At 41.6% G+C, this 24,970-nt stretch overlaps 1 protein-coding gene across 22 annotated transcripts in view; it reads left to right on the forward strand.

The window, feature by feature from the left end:
* Nucleotides 1-24,970, forward strand: part of LOC110531736 (receptor-type tyrosine-protein phosphatase delta) — a 614,032-nt gene that overhangs the window by 505,245 nt on the left and 83,817 nt on the right. For 20 of the 22 annotated variants that reach the window (XM_090183809.1, XM_090183811.1, XM_090183808.1 and 17 more), the window contains one exon: nt 22,750-22,938. In XM_090183809.1, coding sequence (XP_090039935.1) covers nt 22,750-22,938 — 189 coding nt within the window. Of the gene's footprint in view, nt 1-22,749; nt 24,945-24,970 lie in introns of all 22 variants that reach the window. The other 2 variants (XM_036987572.2, XM_090183824.1) reach the window with 2 other exon arrangements.

Raw genomic sequence — 24,970 nt, forward strand, 5'->3', positions numbered from 1 at the left:
ATACATATAAAGTGACTGTTCATTTAGTTCATTTGAGCTCTAGTGGCCTGTGCTAGGAGATTGGTTAGCATCTGTTTCTGGTAGCTTGCTCCAGGAGGAGATAATGGCTAATTCCATAAAGGGGGAAAAGTAAAATTGTTGTAATTGCCAGTCATGAAGCATCAGGGCTGCGAGGTGAAGGATCCACTGGCAGAGATATTAGCATTTGGATGAGCCACGGACTTGATGGGAAATGCTATTAGCAATGAACTTTCCTGGCTTAAAGAGAGAAAGTAATTTGCATGAAAGGCGAACCGCTAGCATAATGATGTTCGTACCCGAAATCTACTTGTCCAATGAATGAGGGCCCTAGTTTGCATATTGTACTTTTCCCCCCTTGGATCTCTTTCTCCCTCTGTTTTGATTAACTCAGAGATGACTTAAGTCATATGTGATATGGGTGTTTGAATTAAGGTTGTCTGATTTGAAATTGGAATTGGAAAACGGTAGGAGATGAAGGGTGATAAAAGATTAAAGAGAAGCAGATAAAATGGTACAGGAGTCATAGTGTAGTTTTGATACCACGTATAGCATACAGTACCACATTATGAGTCATAATACCCATAAAACCTATCGGTCAAACGGGGAAAGTGTTCCAATCATTTTTCCACCGTTCATTTTTCACATCAGGGATTTTAGAAACACTTAAAATAAGGGCTGTGTTTCATGTAGGTTTACCCTGGCATGATGTTTTGATAACTGTGTAAATCTGTCTAAGACAAGGTGACTTTTATCAATTTATTTGCCTGTGTTTACCCCCCCCCCCCCCCCAAAATGTAATGCCAATTAGCTGCTAATGTGGCTATCATAAAGAACGACAAATGCCATGATGATCTGGACGAGACTGCTGAATCGAGGCGAAGATAAGTATCTCTGGATTAATTATCTAATGTTAGCTAAGTGGAGTCATTAATAAATTGTCTACATTTCTTTAAATGGCCAATTTTGTGAAGTGTATTGTGTTTGACCACTAGGTTTTATGGGTATTATGACACCTCCAATGTGGGGCTCTATTGGATTTGAACATTTGATGTTTTTCATCTGATACAGCAGGACATTTTGCATATTCCCCCAGGACATAATAACACATAATAAGACATAGATCCTCAAAATGTTCAAGTTGATTGCACCAGACAATATGTCAGCCAAGTGTCCACACTCTATAGATGGAGATAGAACCATCAGTTTATCATTCTATTCTATATCCATTACATGTCAGCTGGTGCAATTAGCTATAGTTTAAATAGTGGGAAATTCAATTAAAATAATTGCCTTCCTATGTAGGCACCCAAACACAAGCACATACCTCATTTTACAATCGCACAATCGTATGCTATTATCACGTGGTATGGCTGTGTCAACTTTCTTCGCTGCAGATTCAGTCGTGATCATGGAAGTTAATGTATCCATATATTCCCATTATACTGTGAACAGCGATTTCTCTCGCCATTCTCACCAGCATGCACAGTTGTGCTGATGTGCTCAACTTGATAGTAAGAGTGGAAAATAGAAAGACTCTCTAGTGTGACGGAAAAAAGCCCTAAACAAAATCCATTATTTCTGTTTGTAAAGGAGTGGTGCAGGGTGCTCTCGCTCTGTAAAAGTGACCACGTTGTAGGAAAGGATTATCTTTTCACCCATAGCCAGAAGAAGCCTGTAGACTAGCTTATGTTGCATACGTAACTTTCTACACTTTGCAGTCTTCAGACACTCAAGAAGAATATAGTTTGAATAGTGCATATCCATAATACGGAATGAGAAAATTCCTCAGAAAACTAAGGCTGAGTATACACAGGCAGCCTAATTCTGTTCTTTTACCCAATTATTGGCAAACGATCTGATCTGATTGGTCAGAAGACCAATAGTGGAAAAATATCAGAATTGCCTGTGTAAACACAGCCTAAGTGCATGAAGGAATTAAGTGCATTTGCTTCTGTAAAGAGAAGAGGGAGATAATATAATTCCACCCACGTAAACCAATAAGAATGTCCATTAAAAACTGATTTGTTTGTTGGTACTGTATGTATTTGTACGCCTTACTAACATAGATTCACAACAGTGATAAACTTAAACCAATGTTCCCAGTCTGAAGTTCAGAGTCAGAGTAGAACCCAGACAAATAATATCCTGTTCTTTATTTTATCATTCCCCCGAGTTGCAGTGGCCAGACTACGCTTGCTTTTTAAATCCAGCAAGGAACAGAATAAGTCTAGACCAAGAATATTCGTAAGCACCACACAGACATATCACATCTTTTTTTTTACTCCTTTTCACCATACTACTTTGCATGGATTTGCATTTCAAATCCACTAGGAACTACTTTTCTGTGTCGTGATGTAGGGTCTTAATACAAATTCCTCACATTACTTTGTTTCTCTGCAAGTTTCTCTACTCTACTCTGTATCTCAGGTTGTACTTCAAAGAAGCACAGCCCGAAAGAAAAAACTAAACATTGACTGAGTGCTCAAATTGCTCGTGAAGCAAATAGCTGGCTCAGCTGTCTTGGACTGCCAGAGCAAGGCATGCAGTGAGGGCGAAGTGGCTATTGTAAAATTGCAGAGCCTGAGATCACTATGCTTGCAAAAAGCAATGCAGGAGGTGAACAAGGCAGCATAGGGGGCCAGGAGCGAGAACACTATTCAGTTTAGTTCACCGGCAAGTTCTGTAGACGCCAAGACCCAGGCTACAATACAGAAGACTCGGAACACTCAATTGTGCTGCAGAAGTACTTTTTTCAATAAATAGAGGCTTTCAAAATCCCGCTGACTTCAACATCAGGTGAACTCCTTTTGAGGGGAAGAATACATGGAAGAATTATAAAAGTGCCTGAGACAGCCGTTTTAAGTGTATCAGAAGTTCTGTAACCTTATTTGTGCATGGGTGTAAAAAGAACCCTCATCATCCCATACTCTTGTCTGAGATGTTTGACCCATTCATGTTTCCTAAATCAGCAGAATTGGGCATTTCTTTCCGGTTCCCGGGCAGTTGAGTAACAGGTGGAGCGTGGCAGTTGGTTATTTCCATCAGGGCAAAAAGTAGTCATTTGTAGGGAAATTCCATCAGGCCTAATTGAACAGACACAGATTATTCAGACTTCCCATTATGGATTTTCATTACACCCTCTTCTAAACGCGTCCGTAGACTGAGGTATTTCATCAATATTGTCAGATTGTCCCTGTCTTCTATAAATCTGTCCAGATAGATAGCTTTTGCAATATGTGCGTTTTTCAAACAACCACAAGCCTCTGAATGACTGTAAAAACTGTGGCGACTATGCACATTATAATATAAATCTGCTGGACAAAAGAAGAGTCTTGTATTGGCACTCCCCTCAATTCTAAATCCCAGTCTCGTTCAGCACCAAAAATGGAACAGATAATGACAAGTTATTTATGATTGTAATTAAAAAGATTGAATCGACTGTCTTTGAAGAAATTGATCTTTCGGTGGAGGATAATTCTCAAAATGTCTCTGCTTAATTCACAGAGGGGGAGAATCAGTATTTGTACAGTACTGAGCATGATTTAAGACGATAAAGAGCGCTGACGTGGTGTTTAGCAAAAAATGACCCAGGTCTGGCTGCTAACAAGATGGATGTGAAGCTTTACGGTCCAATAGCGAGTGCGAAAACATCTGCTGAAGCCACAAAGGGACTGGGATTGCACTGTGAAAATGATAGATAACATGGTGGCCAGGATGGCACAGTATTTTTTTTTATTAAAGTAAACACACCCCCTATAAATGAATCATTATCAATTCGGAGAGATAGGGACAGTGGTTTTCTGCTTGGTGCTCCCAGACATCATGCAGTGTCCTATGTAACAACCTCAGGTTGCAAAATTGGGGGTACAATTAGTTGCTTTAATGATCGAAAATGCTAATGTCTTGTCACATCTCCTGACAACAATAATTTTACTTGTTAATGGCCCCAAAAGGTTGGAGAATACAAACAAAAAGTCAACCAACTAATCTCCTACATGGACATGCCAGACAAGGCCTTTTACAAGCAAATTCCAAGGCCTAAACATTCCAATACCCAGTATACACTGTATACAACAGTATACACTGAGTGTAAAAAAGCATTAGGAACACCTGCTCTTTCCATGACATAGACTGGCCAGGTGAATCCAGCTGAAAGCTATGATCCCTTATCGATGTAACTTGTTTAATTAATTTCAATCAGTGTAGAGGAAGAGGAGGAGACATATTAACAAATTATGTTTAAGCCTGGAGACAACTGAGACATAGGGCAAAACAAAATGATTAAGTGCCTTTGAAAGGGGTATGGTAGTAGGTGCCAGGTGCACCAATTTGAGTGTGTCAAGAACTGCAATGCTGCTAGGTTTTTCACACTGGAGTCAACATGGGCCAGCATCCCTGTGAAACGCTTTCGACACCTTATAGAGTCCATGGTGTTCTTGATGTTTGGTATACTTAGTGTATGCCCCTAAGTTATGCAATTTTGGTGAGAGATACCTATCTATGAACATACTGTAGGTTTCATTACACTGATGACACTACCATACAAGTCAAAGGGCGTGTCAGGAAATGAATAATAGCTCAATCATTTCAATTATCTCCATTAGTAGCATTAAAACATGTCACAAAGCTGGAGAGGCTTATCTTTTGCGTATAAGTAGCCACCTGCACACACCAGTCACAATCATCGAATTGACAAGGGGCTCTTTGGTGGAATTTGTCGTCGTCGTCGTCATTACCTTTGAACATTCCGTGGGTTGTGGGGACTTAAAGGTCGTCAAGTGGGAGTGGATCAGTCTGACTCAAGGGGTGCTAATGCAGGTGCTTGACTTTGATCTTGGCCATACTCAAGTCATTTTCTACTAGATTAATCGGGCACTTCAGGGTCACTCCTAATGCATCTAACGATGCTCTCGAAAAACCTCTTCAAGCCTGCCTACAAGGGTATTGCTAATTAAAGCCAAACAGCTTTAGACTGGCAAAAAAACAAGGTATGGGACAGCCTAACTTTAGTTGAATTATTTCAAATGTGTTATACAAAAGTATTCAAGTTATTTGCGAGGCCACATGACATTCTTTGCTCATTCCGCTGATTTTTGTGGCTGTATAGAATACATTGAGAACAAGTCTCTCAAACCAAAAGTTTACCACGAGTTTAAAACTCACTTTTCAAGGTTCAAGTGTCCTATGACAAGACCTTGAGCCTAGAAATAGCCATTTGTGTAATGCATGCCTCAAAACCACCCACGTCCCGTGGAGACACCCCAACTTCTGCCGCAGTAAATTCTGTCTGCTTAATTGAAAAGCATGATGTAACCCGGTTCCATTAAGGCCTGTTGGGACACAAGTTGTCCGTTCTTGTTAGTCCAAGAATGAGTAATCTCCACTTTCTGCAGCAAGCTCTTAGCCCCAGTCTTTTCAATGATTTATTTACCGTTTTCCTCTGGCCATTTATGGAGCACTGTCATTCTCAGGTGGACATGAACTTGTATAAAGTAAAGTCTGTTTTCTCAGACATGGACGAGCACTGAGACATGACCTGTAAAATATCACAGTGTTGTTATACTAAAAAGGTGAAGTTCAGGGAGAAAATTGGGAAGAGTTCTTACATTTAAGAGCCTGGCTTGCCTTACATAAACAAAAGCAACCTGATTTTTAACTAAACTTGAAGCACATGGTCTTTTCAAAATGTATCTGTCCACCTAAAAAACGAATTGATGAATACTGCAGGAAAATAATGTGCTTCATGCACAGTTCACACCAGGTCATTAGAAACACCTGTTTGACCAAACTGACCCGTTTGTTTCTGAATGTAAGGCACATGAAGGTTAATGAACCAATATGATATCTTACAGGCCGACCTTCTGTCTTGTTTTCCTGACCAGCAGGGAGGCTAACCTTGTCTCCGACACTGGCCTGGCCTCCTGCTGGGACGGGCTTCTGGCCTGGGTCTGTGTCAATGCTTCCTATCCAGATATACAGTACCAGTCAAAAGTTTGGACACACCTTGTCATTCAAGGGTTTTTCTTTATTTGTACTATTTTCTACATTGTAGAATAATAGCGAAGACAACAAAACTATGAAATAACACATGTAGTAACCAAAAAAGTGTTATACAAACCAAAATATGTTTTAGATTTTAGATTCTTGAAAGTAGCCACGCTTTGCCTTAATGACAGCTTTGCACACTCTTGACATTCTCTCTTGGCATTCTCTCAACCAGATTCACCTGGAATGCTTTTCCAACAGTCATGAAGGAGTTCCCACATATGCTGAGCACTTGTTGGCTGCTTTTCAATCACTCTGTGGTCCAACTCATCGAAAACCATCTCAATTGGGTTGAGGTCGGGCGATTGTGGAGGCCAGGTGCAGCACTCCATCACTCCTTCCTGGTCAAAGAGCCCTTACACAGCCTGGAGGTGTATTTTGTGTCATTGTCCTGTTTCAAATCAAATGATAGTCCCACTAAAATTTGGACTCATCAGACCAACGGACAGATTTCAACCGGTCTAATGTCCATTGCTCATGTTTCTTGGCCCAAGAAAGTATCTTCTTATTATTGGTGTCCTTTAGTAGTAGTTTCTTTACAGCAATTTGACAATGAAGACCTCATTCACAGTCTCCTCTGAACATTTGATGGTGAGATGTGTCTGTTACTTGAACTCTGTGAAGCAGTTATTTGGGCTGCAATTTCTGAGGCTGGTATCACTAACGAACTTATCCTCTGCAGCAGAGGTAACTCTGGGCCTTCCTTTCCTGTGGTGGTCCTCATGAGAACCAGTTTCATCAGGGTGCTTGATGTTTTTTGTGACAGCACTTGAAGAAACTTTATAAGTTCTTGACATTTTTCAGATTGACTGACCACCATGTCCTAAAGTAATGATGGACTGTTGTTTCTCTTTGCTTATTTGAGCTGTTCTTGCCATAACATGGACTTGGTATTTTACCAAATAGGGCTGTGTCACAACACAACTGATTGGCTCAAACACATTAAGAAGGAAAGAGATTCCACAAATGAACTTTTAACAAGCTGTTAATTTAAATGCATTCCAGGTGACTACCTCATGAAGCTGGTTGAGAGAATGCCAAGAGTGTGCAAAGCTATCATCAAGGCAAAGGGTGGCTACTTTGAAGAAACTCAAATATAAAATGTCATTTTTTTGTATATTTGTATTTATTTTGCACTTTTTTGGTTACTATGTGATTCCATATTTGTAATGTCTTCACAATTATTTTACAATGTAGAAAATAGGAAAAATGAGAATGTTCTTCATACATAGACCTTGATGCAAAGGCAGTGTGTGTCAACTAGGCAAATGAGAAAGCCAAAGCAAGACTACACGGAGGTCCATGAATGAGTAGGTGTGTCCGAACCTTTGACTGGTACTGTATGTTGTGGAACAAAATGTACTAGTTAATGATTAGTGGATGTGATTGTATTCATTATCTGAAGACTGGGGAGGGGTAAGGTAATTGTCTGATCTCTACTTTACCTTGAGGGAGTTTTATGGGAATACAATGAAAGATCAACTGTTATTGTTTATCTCAATGCTACATTTATTCAGATTTTTTTTACAGGAGACCTGGAATACCCAAACTTCATTAAACATTCTGTACATAGACTGAGTGTACAAAACATTAAGGACACCTGCTCTTTCCATGACATATACTGACCAGGGGAATTCAGGTGAAAGCTATAATCCCATATTGATGTCACTTGTTAAATTCACTTCAATCAGTGTAGATAAAGGGTAGGAGACAGGTTTAAAGAAAGATTTTTAAGCATTGAGACAATTGAGACATGGATTGTGTATGTCTGGCATTCAAAGGGTGAATGGGCAAGACAAAAGATGTAAGTGTCTTTGAACGGGGTATGGTATTAGGTGCCAGGCTCACCGGTTTTGTCAAGATCTGCAAAGCTGCTGGGTTTTTCACATTCAACAGTTTCAGGAATGGTCCACCACCGAAAGGACATCCAGTCAAGTTCATACAACTGTGGGAAGCATTGGAGTCAAAATGGGACAGCATCCCTGTGGAACGCTTTCGACACCTTGTAGAGTCCATTCCCCAACGAATTCAGGCTGTTCTGAGAGCAACTCAATATTAGGTGTCCTTAATGTTTTGTACACTCAGGATATGTCACACAAATACATGGTGCTATACACCTAAATACAGCTGAAATACAGTTCTTCAAAGTAGAACGTACAATACATAGCCCAAATGATTTTGAGCAGGTTAGACGTACAATAATAGACACATTAAAACATGAGGAGAATTAAATGAATGAAAGTCCTCATGGCATTAAGCATGAAATCCTCAAAAGGGCTTCATCACAGACCGGAAAGCATCTTTATGAAAGAAACACCAGTACTACTCTGTTTATGTATTCCTAGCCACATCTTCTTTATTTACAAATGTTTATTGTGCTCAAAAGGAGAGATTGGAGGTTGATGGACTGTTAAAACCAGAGCTCCCTAGCGTACGCCTCCCGGATGATGAAGAAAAAAATAAAGTCTCGCATCTCTGATTTGTGTTTGGCAAATAGCTCTGAGCTTTTTTGAAGTAGCTTTTCTTTTTCTTTGCTCCTCTGAATATTACTAATCATAACAGAAAAAGTGCTGATGGCAGATAAGATGACGAATAAGATTTTTTTACCCCACGCTAAACAAATGAGGTTCCGTTTTCGAAGGAAAATTGATTCATCCCTCAGGGTAACAGACAGCAAATGGAATATGCTAAGTGAAAACCTAAACAGAGGCATAAGGAGAGAGGGGGGGGGGGGGGGTGACGTGGAGACACCCAGACAGAAAGAAAGAAAGAGGTGGATATAAAAGGATGAAAAGACAAACTCATGTAAAGATAGGAGGCTGGAGTCACAGGAGGACATTCTGACAAGAGGGAGGTAGACAAACAAAAAGCGTCTACCTATTATTCTCTATAAACCTCTCTCTTTTCAGCTTTCCCTCCCTCCCGCCACCCTCCATGCTCCCTCAGGTGATCTCCACCACTCAAAGGTTGTACATCTGTCTGAGCTGAAGTGCATTTGAGTCAAAACAGAGCTTTGTGCCTGCCTGCCTGGCCAGGCCTGTGGAGAGAAGGCCCCAGTGTCCGTCCTTCTCCATCTCTCCTTTTCATCTTTCTCTTTATCCGTCCATTTCAGCCCAGCTGACCCTCGGGGCACCCGACACACACTCACTCCCGACCTCTACCTACCCCGCTCTCTCTCTCACTCTGCTCTCTGTGCTTAAGTGTAAATAGAGGGATATCATGGCCAACTTATAATGTTTATGAATGTCGCAGCTCTGAGAATACGCACAAGCCCCTTGCCAGCAGTGCAGTGGCATTACATACAGGTAGGTAACTGCCAAAATAATGGAAACACTTAAGTAAATGGGGGATACAAATTATATTGATAGCAGGTGCTTCCACACAGGTGTGGTTCCTGAGTTAATTAATCAATTAACATCCCATCATGATTAGGGTCATGTATGAAAATCCTGAGCAGGCCATTATTTTGGCCATTATTTGGCTACCATGGATATGACCCCTTAGGATGACAATGCTCAGAGTTGTCATTGTCATCCACAGAGTAGTCATTGTCATCCACAAGTGTCACTGAATGGTTTGATGAGCATGAAAATGATGTAAACCATATGCCATGGCCGTCTCAGTCACCAGATCTCAACATAATTGAACACTTATGGGACATTCTGGAGTGGTGCCTGAGATAGCATTTTCCACCATCAACAAAACACTAAATTATGGAATTTCTTGTGGAAGATTGGTGTCACATTCCTCCGATATAGTTCCAGACACTTGTAGAATCTATGCCAAGGTGCATTTAAGCTGTTCTGGCTCATCATGGCCCAATGCCCTACACCTAAGGGGTGGAAGTGTAGGCTAGTGGTTAGAGCGTTGGATTAGCAACTGAAAGGTTGCAAGTTCAAGTCCCTGAGCTGACATGCCACAAATCTGTCATTCTGCCCACTGTTCCTAGGCTGTCATTGAAAATAAGAATTTGTTCTTAACTAACTTGCCTAGTTAAATAAAGGTAAAATAAAAAAGACACTGTAAATTGGTGTTTCCTTTATTTTGGCAGTTAACTGTTCATCTCTGTTGCACTCAGGTCAGCTGATGTAATCTACTAGCTACTGGCCATGACAGATTGGTGACTGGGCTACAGGGACTGCAGGCATGGAGGAACAGTGTGTGGAAGAGGCCGTTTGTCCTCGTAATGAATCGCTCATATTAAAAGAGCAGTCATTTGTCCTGGTATTGACAAGAGCTAGCGTTTTGCGTGCATTTATGCGGGGGAAAAAGTTTTAAAAAGATACAATTAAAATCAATTTTTATTAGTCACATACAACAGGTGTAGACTTTACCTTGAAATGCTTACGGACGAGCCCTTTCACAACAATGCGGAGTTAAAAAGTAAGAAAATATTAGGGGGGGGAGTAAATAGTAACACAATAGAACAACAATAACGAGGCTATGTACAAGGAGTCCCGGTACTGAGTAAATATGCAAGGGTACGAGGTAGTGTGCATAATGTGCATAATGTAAATAGGGGTAAAAGTGACTAGGCAATCAGGATAGATTATAAACAGAGTAGCAGCAGCGTATGTGAAGAGTGTGAAAGTGTTTCTATGTGTGAGTGTGTATGTGTGTGTGGCGTCAATATGCATGTTTAGTGTGTGAGTGTGTTTGTATATGTCTGTTGGAGTGTCAGTGTAGTATGTATGAGAGTGGGGGTAGAGTCCAGTGAGTGTTATAGAGCCAGTGCAAGAATGTCAGTGCAAAAAACAAAAGGGGTCAAAGCAAATAGTTCAGCAGTCTTATGGCTTTGGGGTAGAAGCTGTTCAGGAGCCTTTTGGTCCCAGACTTGGCGCTCTGGTACTGCTTGCCGTGCGGTAGCAGAGAGAACAGTCTATGACTTGGATGGCTGACACCGCCTTGTATAGAGTTTCTGGATGGCAGGGAGCTCGGCCCATGTGATGTACTGGGCCGTACGCACTACCCTCTGTAGCTCCTTGCGGTCGGATGCCGAGCAGTTGCCATACCAAGCATTGATGCAGCCAGTCAAGATGCTCTCAATGGTGTAGCTGTTGAACTTTTTGAGGATCTGAGGGCCCATACCATTGATGTGCGCCATGACCAGCCTTTCAAAGTGTTTTATGACTACAGATGTGAGTGCTACAGTGCGATAGTCATTCAGTCAGGTTACCTTGGCGTACTTGGCACTGGGGCTATTGTGGTCTGCTTGAAACATGTAGATATTACAGACTGGGTCAGGGAGACGTTGAAAATATCAGTGAAGACGCTGGTCAGCACATGCTCTTAGTATGCATCCTGGTAATCCATCTGGCCCTGCGGCCTTGTGAATGTTAACCTGTTTAAAAGGTCTTATTCACATCAGCTAAGAAAAGCGTTATCACACTGTCATCCAGAACGGCTGGTGCTCTTATGCATGGTTCAGTGTTGCTTGCCTCGAAGCGAGCATAGAAGGTATTTAGGTAGTCTGATAGGTTTGTGCCACCAGACAGCTCGCGTGGTGGCACAATTATTAATCCATAATAATTTGCAGTAAAGGATTGTTATTGTTGTTAGCTAATCGGTTTTAAACCTCCTTTCTATACATGGACTCCTGGATTTTTAAATGCAAGTTTTTCAGTGTCGTCCTGAATGAAGAATGACTGGGAGTGTTCTTCTGTGAGTGAGGTTTTGGAAAATAGAAAATAAAGCAGCCAATGATTCATTGATTGACTCTGCAACAGAGTCCCCATAATCTTACGCATTAGCTGAGTGTGTTTTAATAGCAAATAAGAACCATTCAATGAATTATGGAATCTCCAAGGGGATTTATAAGAAAACAATCAGTGGAGAGAGCGAGTGGGGAGAGGATGCTATTTTTCACTGAGACAGAATGTCTTAGGTTAGAGAGCTTTCTCCTCCCCCACCCTCTAACCTCTCTCTCTCTTCCCTACTCTCTCCGTGTCACGGCTGACTAGGTGTGTAGGTAGGAGAGCAGAGACTTCCAGAGGAAAAATTAACTTTATTCCGGCACCGAAAATGGTAATGGCCAAAACACAGGGCGCAAACGCTGACCAACCCAAACACAGGGTAAACACGGTCCGGAGCACAACAACACTTATGACACAAACGTGAACACAAAAATAATCCTGCACAACAAAGGGCGGGTTCCACAATCTTAAATACGGAAACAAATCAAGAAACACACATCGGAAACAGCTGCAACTCATAAGACAAAACTAACAGAAAAGGCATCAGTGGCGGCTAGTAGGCCAGTAAGGACGACCGCCGAGCACCGCCCGAACAGGGGAGCCAACTTCGGCAGGAGTCGTGACACTCCGTCTCTCCCTCTCTCGCTCTCACCTTCCCTTCCTCTCTCTCTGCCTCACTTTCCCCCTTTTTTTCTCCCTCCCTCCCACTCTCACTCCCTCCCTGACTCCCTCTCTCCCTCCCTCACTCTCCATGCTAAAGAAATTCCCATGCACATTTGTAATGGGATACCTAGCCTCTTGTCAAAGCTGATACATTATGTTAATGAGCAGACCGGACACAATTTCACAACTCATCCTGTTCAAACCCACAGGCGATGGAAGGTGAAAAACACAGCAGAAGTTGAAAATGCACTCAGTCCCAGCGATTTTCACAAATTACTCTTTGTGGTCTGTAAATTAGCTGCATCATTTTTAAGAGGAACATTTGTTGTGCAGGGTACAATTGATGCCATTCTCTGTTTGGGAGGCATGGTAGAAATACCACAGTCCCTTACTAAAGCACTTGGAAATAGGCAAAATAATAGATTTTTATCCTACTGTACAATTTTTTAATTGCCTTTACTGTCTGCTTGTAGGACCTTGAATACACTCACCAGTTACAACTATATCACACGTAACTCAGTTACATACTGCATAGATAGTATCAGTGCTTCCCAAACATTACTGTATAGGGTCCCAATGTCTGCTAATTTGTCGAGATGCTGTCTATTACTCAACACATGGTGCGATTACACGACTATCAACACCAGCTGTACCTGGCTCACTGTTCCAAATACCTGATACTGTTTACCCAGGGTCACCCAATCCCAGATGTTTACACAGCCGAGGTAACTGGGCCAGGGGCTTTCACTGCAAAGTTGAACTATTCATTTGCTCTCCAAATCCCCAGGGGATTACGGAGCACCGACAATTCCCGCATGCATTTGTGAATGTCAATTGTCGGGAAGATTTTATTTACCCCCCCCTTTCTTTTTTGCTTCAAAGCCACTAGTGTAGTATTTTCACCCATCAGATGTTATCAAATGCGGATGACTTCCCACGATGTAACATCAATGACTTCCCACAATGTAACATCAATGACTTCCCACGATGTAACATCAATGACTCAATGAGTTTCGAACCCCCCCCCCAAAAAAAAAAAAAAGACTGGAGCCCAAAAAACCCTGCTGTGTTTTAAGGCAGTTTGTGTTCCCTGAGCTTTGTACTGGTCTACCAAGTACAAGCCTGAATTATATATTTGGGAAATCCCCCATGCATGCTGTGCCTCGTTTACTAAGTGCTGGTTATGAGGATTGCGTCTGCCATGATTGTATTAGTACTTTGACGGTTATATAATGCCTTTTGATGTGAGGAAGCTTACGGGGGGATGTTGCTAGTCATGAAGTCGAGTGATGTGGCTTGAAGCATGTCATCTGATGTTGTATAGGATGGATTTAAATTCCTAAATGTAATGCCCTAATCAGACGAATATGATGCTGCAATACACCAATATAATTATTTCAGTCACATGATCTATCTGACATATCTCGATGTAAACATCAAATACTATTTTGGGAACTGTTATTGTACTGTATGTGGTGTGTGCTGTCTTGGATTATATTTAGTGCTCCATCCCAGCCTTGAGAACCTTGCAGTTCTCAGTGGCAGTTTTGACGTGTGTTTCTCTGCATGGTTTGCTACACCAGCCCCTCCGTGAGATACTTGACTCCATTGATGGTCAAAGATCATCACTTTCACTTGCATCTGACGTACTCCAAGTATTCTGTCCGAGGTGACATTGAGACGTTTATAATCTGACAAGGAATCCAACAGAATCCCACAATCGAGGCGGATCCAGTTCCAGTGTGATGGGCATACATGTTATTACAATTTTCTCAGTCACTGAGTCTTAAACAAGCCCTTTGTGGACAGCAGTGTGTATTAAAGGGATCTGTTGTGTTTGAGTAGCTTGTGCTGATGTGCTATCACTAAAGAGAAGTCGATTGACAATATCAGTATTGCAAAACTCCTAGTGGCCAATAGCCATTCACGCCAAAGAACTCAAGCCTAATCTCTCTCTCTTACACACACAAACACACACACAACCATCATCCTAGTCCATATGGAGACCACACCGTCAGCACACCTTTTATCGGTTGTGATGCGTCAAACATTACAATTCCTGCTTCACATCAACTATTATCTGTTTAACACAAATAAACACAAAGAAATGTGACTATACATTTTGGATGTGTCACAAAAGCATAATTAAGGTGATAGCTTTCCTGTTTCAGACAGTGACAGAGACAGAAGGCCTGTGAAACCAAGATGTCAGCATTAGGAAATTGTTATGACTGTTTTATATTGTGTCAATTCTAGACCCTTTATTCATTCTCTGCTTCCGCCACATGTTCTGCACTGAAACATGAATAATTCATCAATTTTGAAATCAATTTATTTCATTATAAGATATAAATTGTATTAAAGCAGATTTCCTTTGGCCAAAATAACCCGGGAAGGGAATGTTTATAAGGGAAATCTAATTTCCAAGACCTCTCTTAGCCTGTCGCCCTATTTCCTGTTTCAAAGAAGCTAATTTAAATCACAGTCAAACATGGACAAACTATTTTCAAGCGATACAAAGCAATTGTTGCTAACCCTTGACCCTATTCCTAACCTTAACCTCAGTCTCCTAACCTGCTAGGTTAATTATCCTAACCTGCTATGAAAAAGTCATTTCAGTATCGAAGTGGAGTAAGAAGAGTGTTTCCTCAGTCAAACATCTGTGCATGCACGATAATTCAGTAATATGTGAGTGACATCACAATGCACTTTCAGGGTCCAAAAATTCATACAGGGACAAGTTTCACCTCTGTAAAGGGATATGGACAAAATGATGGATGGATATGTGGAGAAATACAACTCTAGTCTGTCTATCAAAAGGCTCTCTTTGAGGTGGAACTGTCACATTTTGGAATATCCCAACCCAGCTGTACGTTGCTGATAAAGCAAAGGTGGGTAGATTTAGAGGCCTGTCATCGTTGATGTGCTCGCCTGTAAAATATCACATTTTTACCGCTTTGAGAACTGCGCCTTGTAAGTAGAGTGTGGGGGAAGACAACAACGGGACTGTGAAGGATGTAGGGGAAAACAGAGATTGAGAGATAGAGAAAAGGAGAGCAAATGGCGTCATACGATTAACACAAAGAGGCATTAGTGTCTGCCTTTGTTCATGAAGAACTCTTACATTTGGTCGAGTAATTTTGCTTGAGAGGAAACAAAAGCATAATTAACAGTTCCGCCTCAAATGCCAAAAACAACATAATTGAATACATCAGTTGAACTGGTGCAGAGAGAGGAACATTTTGTTGAAGAGGATTCAGGTTTGCCATTTAGTTGATGTACTAACACGTTTGTATTGAACTTTATGGAAATGTAAACAGTTTGTCAAATTAGGGTGAATGATGCCATCATTGTACAATAAGCTGTTCTATTCAATTCCACACAACATTACTTATTTTTCTTCAAAAGTTTGTCTCGACCATTAAGCACCTTCAAGTAACATACTGTAGTCCATGGCCAAACAAAATAAACACTGTTTTTCCATCACAAAAGGATACCAAATCCTAGGCATGCTACACTGCTACGTAAACACCTGGGTCACATGCTGTATTGAAACAGAGGGGCTGGCACAGATTAACTCTATAACGTTAGTGTTGCACAGTCCGTCGTCTTTGTCAAAAGGAATTTACCCACACGTCCCACACTGTTGGACATCTGCCAGTGTCCTGGGATTATGGTCAAGTCCTGAGTGCGTCATGGCGCCAGTCATCCTTAGATGGCCTTTTCTGGCAGATGTTTTCGGCCTGCAGATTTCACTCCTTCATCTATGTCCTGAGAGATGATTTATTACATGATTTATCCCGTGCTCCAGCACCATTTTTCATACGCTAAGACCATTTCCATTTAGTCCTCTCCCGAGGTCACTGCACTCTGTCTTTCATTCTCTCGTTCTCTCTCTCTGTTCTGTGTGCGTTGCATGCCTGCACTTGTAGGTCACTATTGTCCAAGTCCATAAAGCAACCAATACTTAATTAGAACCCATTTACAATAAATGCCCAATCAGCAAGCCAGGCCAACTCAATTGTCATTGGAGGAGTGTTACAGAAGCAAAAGAGACAGTTGGTTAACATTACTAACCTGGGGAAATTCTTCATCTTCCAGGCTGTTGCTTCAATTATTTGGCGTTTTGATAGCAGATACATTTCTAATCAGTGTGCCTTAACTGCACATTACACGCTATACTGCGAGAAGAAACGACTGTGGTTGACGCTGCTGTGGCATTTACGGAGGAAAGCAAATAGTTTACTGTCACATTTAAAAGGAAATGGAAAATGTTTTGTGGGCTTTTTGTGCTGGCTGAAAAACCTTATCTCGTGAACACCGAGAAGAAGACTAAGAGCGCATCCTAAGCTGGGCATGCTGTACAACAAAGCTAAAAGGAGTGAGAATTTTTAAACGGATGGGTGTCACACTTGAAGAGTTCCCCCACTGACATTCCAGCATTCCGATAATCTGCCATTTTCAGGCAGGAGGGATTCCCAAACCACAATGCGTCTCAGCACGCTCTTTCTCCTGCGTGGGCTCACAGCAACTGACCTGTGACAGCCTCTTTAAGTAGATTGTATCCGCTCAAATACGTCCAACAAATATATCTTATTATGGCCTGCAGGGATTTTCCCAGAAGAATAACCTCAAGCCTGGGGTGAAAAGTTTTGTTCCGCCTGGGGGGGGGGGGGGGGAGACCTGAATGGATCCAATCCCCCGTGCGGCAGGCACGAAATTAAAGCCGGAATGTGACCGGAAAGGTTTATGTCTTTATGGATTCATTTTTTTGGGGGAGAGTACACCGCACCACAGCAAAGGTTTATTTCCTTTCCTCACATCCCTTTGTACTTATTAGGTAATTTTGGAGTTGAATGCAATGTGATTTATGGAAACCTATGCCCTACCATCGCTGTATTAGAAGTGTTGACTGACAGATTTACACAATATTCCACAACCCAATATTCTAGTCAGGATCATGTCAGGGTGACAAAGAATGTCACACAGGAAGTGCACTCTTCCTGACTTCCTCTCCCCAGGTCAAGTCTTTGGAGTGTCAACAGGAAGCTGTCTGTCAAAGAAGTGGTTTATAATCGTTCTGTTAATCTTCTGTCAACGTTGAGCAAATATCAAGTGGCAGAACTAGACATTCAGCCCCTTGGTTCAGCTGTACTGTCACCTCGCTGTGCTAATGAATCGCTTCCCGTCGAGATAACAACATTAGGCCCTCAACGTTCTGTAAACAGGGTTCCCCCTCCTCTCTCCCTCTATACACCATTACGCAAACTGGGCTAAGTTGGTCGGGTAAACAGTAACTAATCACATCCCAAATGTTAGTCTGGTCTGTCGAGACTCAATTAGCCAGATTTAATTAGCGGTCCTCCCAAGGAGAATATTACTTATGTTTGTCTGTTGTAATTACATGACTGTGCAAAGGGGGTGTCATGCCAGCGTGTTTTCTGAGAGTTCTTTGGGGTTAGGGGAGAGGGGTTTGGTGGTGGTAGTTGAGACATTTACAGGGCTGGTTACTGTTACCAAATTATTGTTTTTTTTTATATACTTGTATGGCTACCCTTGTCATTGTGGAGAAGCATGTTGTTAGGGAGACACTGCGGAGACATAAGAGTGAACGATAGACATCATTTGCTAATAGCCTGAGCTTATGTCCAATGACCTCATGTATTTTGTGAAAATATGCTCACTGAGGTACTATTTGAGCCAATGTCTTTTTTTCCTACCCTCGCATACTTGGCACCAGGTTCCTATAGTGCCTGATAGCCTGACTGGTTAATGTGTGCAAATTGTCATTGGGAGTCCTTTTATATCAAGCACCAGTGCTCAGCATTTCTTTCGAAGGTGACTTCAGCATTACTCCCCTCCATCTCATTTAGTGTGTAGATCCATTGTTGAATAGAGTATGGTCTTGAGCAAAGTTATAAAACTTCCCTTGTCTGAAACTGTCCTTGAGCTTTCAGGTTTTTTTCTTCCAGTGACGTGAAAAAGAAACCGCACAGAGGCCCCTTTATGCTGCATTTCACGTTTGACTTCAATCCATGTCATGCATGCTGTACTCAGACACACAGAGAACACACTCACAGACATTAGCACATGCAAGTGTAAAGGACATCATGCTGCTTGCTTAGCGAGTACCACTTCCTCCCGATTCAGCCCATACCTGGCAAACTCGGGACCTCTGCCTTGCTAGCACACGTGACCACCCTCCTGAAGCGTCTTACCAGTCTGCGCCACGCAAAAAGCTAGCTAATCGCTGGCGGAAATGGGGACGCCTCAGGCTGAATAGTACGTTTTACACATCCCCATGTGCTACACAAGTGTGCACACACACAAACACAAGTTAAAACTTATCCAATTTACAATTCTATCACAGGAAACAGCCAATAGTTCCCTGAGTGGTAATGAATTAGCCCGGGTTGATCATTTATGTAACCGCAAGTCGAAAACCCAACCCAAGCCCTGACTATTAGCGGAACTGCAAACATAGCACATGGTCAAATTGCTATCCGCTTTGCCCCCTTTGATTAAATAATTAATTGTTTATTATTTGTTTTGTCTGTAACTCCACAGTTTTTCAAAAAGGCATACAACAAACATCAGGTCTGCCACATAAATGAACTAGCAATTACTCTTGTTTAATTTGGTTTTCTCGGCCTCTTGAAGGAAATGCTGCCGCAGCTGCGGACGATTTGAGTTGTTAATCGCACCAGAAGTGGAGGAAAGGTGTTTCATTTCCTCCTTTATTTATTAGCGCAATGCTAGTTTATTCTGTGAGGTAAACGAATGTACTGGGAGTGGCAGAGGAATGCGAAAAGGGACTGTGGGAAGATATTGTTATATCACCTAGGGTAGTTTTAGAGTTATGGTCGGGCAGTGTCTGCAGAAACCTCACAGCTGATGTCATGACTTCTTAGCTGTTCTGGAGGAGCACGACTGCACAAAGGGACTGTAAATCATATTGTGAGGTCCGCAGGAATGTGTTCAAAAGGCCAGAAAACGTTTTGTTACCAGATCGTTGGTATCAGACCGACCAATACAGCAGTCTCAGCTGCCCATATGTTATTGGAGTTGAACCAAAGGGAAATGACAGGGATGCCAAGGCATCCTTGAACATTACTTAACTTCAAATTGTGCAACGTGTAGTGGATACTGTAACATCGTAGTCTACAAGACAGCATCATAGGCAACAAATTGAACAGGCAACACAGCGGTTTGTCTGACATGAAAGAAAAATGCTATGACATACCTTAGATCTCTCAAACTTAGTTGATATGGTGTCAAACAATATAATTCTGGCAAAGACCTTACAGTGGATATATTTAAACATGGAGCTGACTTTCCAAGGTTATTGCTTTTGCCCAGCATGAGAGCAACTTTGATTGCTCAGAGAAAGGCTAAATTATGATCTCCTGAGCACCTCTTTTGTCCCTTCAACGATACATTCTACTTTTCGACAGTTGTTTTTTAGGCTGCACGGATTGTCACATCCCATTATGATATTCAACATGCGTCCATATTCCGAGGCATGTTCCTGGCTATTGTGTTCCAGCAGGTAGCTTTTGATTCGCTTTAGAAATCAACTGATTTTTCCGTTCGACCTTGCAACGGGCTGTGGGAGGCTCGGGAGTGGGAGCTACCTCGCACAATTAATTCCTCCTCCTCTCCCTCCTTTCAAATGAAACACCTCTGCAAACCCATTCTCTTTCATTAGGCTATTTCTTTAATGGCACTTTAACACAGAGGTTCTTTTTATGAAAGAGAAATGTACCGTCCTTTTCTTTTTTTCCTGTCTTCTTTTTTAGTTTTACTTGGAATCTAAAACCGTTTCCTGTTTCTTTTATGCAGTGTGGGCAACGGCTGTAACCAGTAGATGTATTGTCACATTTGATGTATTAATCCGCAAAGCTAAGCTTTTAAGGCTTTCTTCTTGCCCAGCATTCTTATCTGTATGCCCCTAAGTCATGAGAGGTGGCATTTTTCTAAATAGTTTTTAAGTATTACATATTTGTGAGAGAAATGTTAATGTTAGGCTCCCTAAATAGGTTATTTGCCTCATAACTTATTCTCATAATTGTTGTTAACAACTAAAAGTAAGTCAGTAAGTGACTAATAAGTAAGACCAGACTCCTGATAATTTCGTTGTACAGATTTTAGACTATCCGTATTGCATTTGATGGGCCTGCATGACTATCCAACATTCACATTTTAAAGCCTTATCTGATACCAAATCCCTGCCTTTAGCTATGGATAATTACCATGCAATGAGAGAGCATGTCTTGTGGTGACTTCTTTTTATATAATAGCCTCCGTACTATATAGACTCCATACTATACAGACTCCATACTAAACAAGAGTGGACGTTTTGTATTTCTTCTTAGCACACGCTGTGGCTCTTTCTCATGTCCTTCTCCCTCTGTCTGTCACTAGTTGCCTCAGTTTCTACTCTCCATTTGCTTGCAGCGTGATTGATTTGTAACTCAAGATGTTAATAGAGTGCACGTAGCCTGTAGTGCACGTAGCCTGTAGTGCCTCCCCAACAGGTAGCTCAATATGCCGCAATGGAGCTAAAATTAGTGGCGCACTAAGCTGTGGTATTTATCGACTAATGAGGAACACATTCAAGGTTGTGTGAGCGTGAGGGTCTTCGTGTAGGACGAGGAAACACGACGCCAGCAAACTTTTAATAGGACCAACCCCCAGGGCATACCTAATTTCCTTAATGGCCAATGATCAAGAAGAAGATACTTAGGATACGTCATACGTAACACCTTGGATTGAGGATTTATGCTAAACTGTGTGTTTGTGACATGTATTGCTAATGACACTTGAAATAGTGTTGTCGTAAGATTTCTTACCCCTTTCCTTAATTGCAATTACTCTGAATCACAAAGACTTAACAATTAGTTTCAGCCACCCCAAAGACACTCCCCAAGTTGATTTTCTAGCAGTTGACAGTCAAACCTATGTGAATATCAATAGAATGTCATTCTATTTCTGTGCTTATGCCCTCATAAATAGCATCCAATCGTTAAAGTAAACCTTGGTTCAGGTTGGGACACTAACTTGAAGAGGGGAAGTTAAGAAGCTCAAAACAAAGTTCCTCATTTGTAATGAAGTCCAATTCTTGAAAAGGATTTACCCACCAAGGTATCCTCTCCTGCCAGATACCCGAAAGCATCATTGGAAGGCAGCCATGGCTATCGTCGACTGCACAGAGACAGCGGCTGCTCAAAGCTGTTTCCATCCTGAAGTGTGTCTCATGAAACTTTAATGAAGAGAGCGACTCGAAATAGGTGGCGTTTGAGAGAAGGGGGGGAAAGACGCTAATTAGGCATATCACAACAGGGAGAGCGAAGCTTTAAGGTGTGCTTCAGCCTCATTGGTATGCCAACCATGTTCCATATTAGCACTTTAGCAATAGCGGCTACCTGAACAAAGCTATAGCAATAGCCATTTTGGATGGGATATGTTACCCAGTGCTCTCTGTAAGTCTTCTCTCACTGTGAAAGGAAGTCAGCTTCCTGCTAAGAGCTTCAAGGGGCCAGACAAGCTGATGTAGGCCTTTGATTGTCTTTGTTTGGTTAAAATGATTATTTTTTTGCACAGGAGCTGGAGCTGCGGTAGTTATCTTGTCTCGCATCTCAGAGAACAGGAAGGGGAGCAGCCCCCCTTTCTAATAGCAGCACTTTGTGGTGGATACAGGGAAGAGACAAGCTTACGCAATGTGGCAGAGACACATGCACACCCTCCTGTCACACCATCCAATATGCACTTGTAAACACGCTCGATACAGTACAACTACTCAAAACACACCCATTGTCAAGTGTCAACTGTCTAAAAAAGCTGTTAAGTTTTGTGTCACATTTTGTGAATACAGAGCCTTGCTGAATATTGTGAGACTAGTGGTTATCGAAATGTTCAATCTCCATATTATTTTTATTTTCTGTCCATGTCAATATAATAGCCTGGTAAATAAAGGGAATGTTTCAGCAAAGCATATCTCAGATGGAAGCAGAAAATAGTATGATGTCACTGAATAACTGTTTAGAACTTGACAATAGTATGAACACAATGCACACATCTCTCTATATGCCACTTTACCTTGTTCTCTCTCTCTCTCTCTGTCTCTGTCTCTCTCTGACTCACACACATGTTGTTGATTCTAATTCTCTACACTCACACTCACACTCACACACACTCAGTCTACCTCTCTTTCTCTCTCCTATTGCTTGTAATTATTTCTGCCATCTTCCTTTGGCTCTCTCCTCTCTCACTCCTCTCACTTGCACTCAATGAGCTCACAGCTATGATTTTCTCTTGGTTTTCATAGAGGACCAACTGCCCCCTGGTTTCCCCACCATTGACATGGGTCCCCAGTTGAAAGTGGTAGAGCGAACTCGTACGGCCACCATGCTCTGTGCCGCCAGCGGCAACCCTGACCCAGACATCTCCTGGTTCAAAGATTTCCTACCCGTCAACACCACCAACAACAATGGACGTATCAAGCAGCTCAGATCAGGTAGGGTGTCACTTCCGCCACCAGAACTAAACCGGGAGTACTCTTTCATTTTTGTACCCTAATTCCTTCCGTTTCTGTTCTCTCATTTTCCTTCTCTTCTTCTTTGGCTTTGATTTTGTAGGTAATGGCATTGTTTCTACTGCTTCTTCTTCCTTCTCTACTGTGTGTGTGTGTATCCTGGTGTGTGTCGTCTGTTCCTCCCATCCCTGTCTCTGGTGTTGTCATGGCTCCGTCGGTTGTCTCTGTGTGTTTTTCCGCTTCAGTCTGACTTCCACATTGCTCACTGCTGTGACTGTTCTTCTGACGAGTTAATTTTCTTTTGGTTAAGTTTAGTTGATTCCCTTTGACTGCCTCGATGCAGTGTTTGATGGATCCATTCTCTTTTGTTTTTATCTCTTGTTTTCTCTAAAACGATGAATATTCAACATTGGGCTTCATTCAGAACTTGCAAAGGAGCACCCGTGGTTTTTAGTAATTTTGTTGTTTTTCAAGGCTCCAAGAGAAAATTGCAGAACGGAGTGAATAGGAAGACATTTAGGCTATTTTCTTTTCTAATTATTTGTTGTTTTTTGTTGTGATTTAAACTAACAGTTGTATTAAAACAGAAAATAAGAACATCAGTCGAGGCACCTATTCCTTCCGGAATGTTTTCCGGTCTTAAGTAGCCACAGTAGTGTGTGACGCTTGTGTCTAGCTTTCCCAGTCCCTTATTGACTCTCTCTGGATCTACTCCCTGCTTTCCACGTAGACTCCAGATTTTTATTCTCTTTGCCTGTGGCTTATTCCCAATACTTCCTCATCCCATTCCTCTGAATATTCCAAGTTTCCTTTTAATGCGGTAAAGCATTAGAAAGTCAGAATCCATCGGATATATGCTAGCGCTACTTAACGCATTCCTATTTGAGATTTTGCACTACTTCTGGTACAATTAGTCTTCTATGTTTGACCACCTGCCTTTTCAGATTTCACAGCTATCCTTTGTTAAAATGTCTTGTTAACCCTCCTTTACCTTATTGTTAACGGAATCTGTGTAAATTAACCCTCTTTTTTTAATGTGCGACTTTGATTTTCCTGTGACGTAGAGTTGATAAAGTTTTAACTCTGACAAAAAAACTAATGTAACTTAACCTAAGGAATATAATAATATTTTTATGCTGTCTTTCTTCTCTCCGTATTTAAATCTACAGAATCCTTTGGTAAGTGCTTAGTTCTGAAGCACACTTCACTCCCAACTAATTTTTCTTCATGTTATAACTATTAATAAAATGCATGGCATGCATTTTACTAACAGTTAGTGTAGACACAAAGATAACGCTAGTGGCACACATACTTTCCCCCCCACAAAGCTTTCCTATAAGCAATACAGGCACCTTTTCCAGAGCACACACATTTCACCCAGCTTTAGCCCGGTAGATGCCATATCCCCCACCTTAGTAATAAAACCTACCTACCTACCCTCACTGTATGGTCAATCACTCACTCACCTACTCACCAACTCACTCACTCACTCACTCACTCACTCACCCACTCCCTCACTCAATACTGTATAGCCTACTACCACTACAGAGATTTAAGCAGATGTTTAGCGATTACTAGGTCAAGCTAAAGGGTTCCAGGTCTCTTAAACGAGTCTCTTCCCTCTCATATTCAAACTCTTCCAAGCCTTCCCTTCAGTAGATGGTCTTCAGAATCCATGCCACTTCCAAAATGGCACTTCCCCTGTGGCACACCACTGTACAACGTTCTCTGACCTTCTCTGACCTATGATACCTTCCTAAGATGAATCCTGTCTTTTTTTGCCAATAGAGTACAGAGTTCTCTCTCTTTCTAGCTCTCTCTCTCTTTCTCATTTCTCTTTCCTCTAGTCCGCTTTATTTACGTACTCTGTTAAGTCTAATTTGATTCTTCTTCCAAAGCCCCCAGCCTGTATCTTCTCCTACTAATGATTCTTCTTTCTAATCTTATTTGCATTCATATTATCCACCCAGGTGGTACACCAATAAGAGGTAAGAGTGCTGAACTGATGTTCACA

Source organism: Oncorhynchus mykiss, chromosome 9 (assembly GCF_057628025.1).
Source record: "Oncorhynchus mykiss isolate SJ-2025 chromosome 9, ASM5762802v1, whole genome shotgun sequence".
Taxonomy (NCBI): domain Eukaryota; kingdom Metazoa; phylum Chordata; class Actinopteri; order Salmoniformes; family Salmonidae; genus Oncorhynchus; species Oncorhynchus mykiss.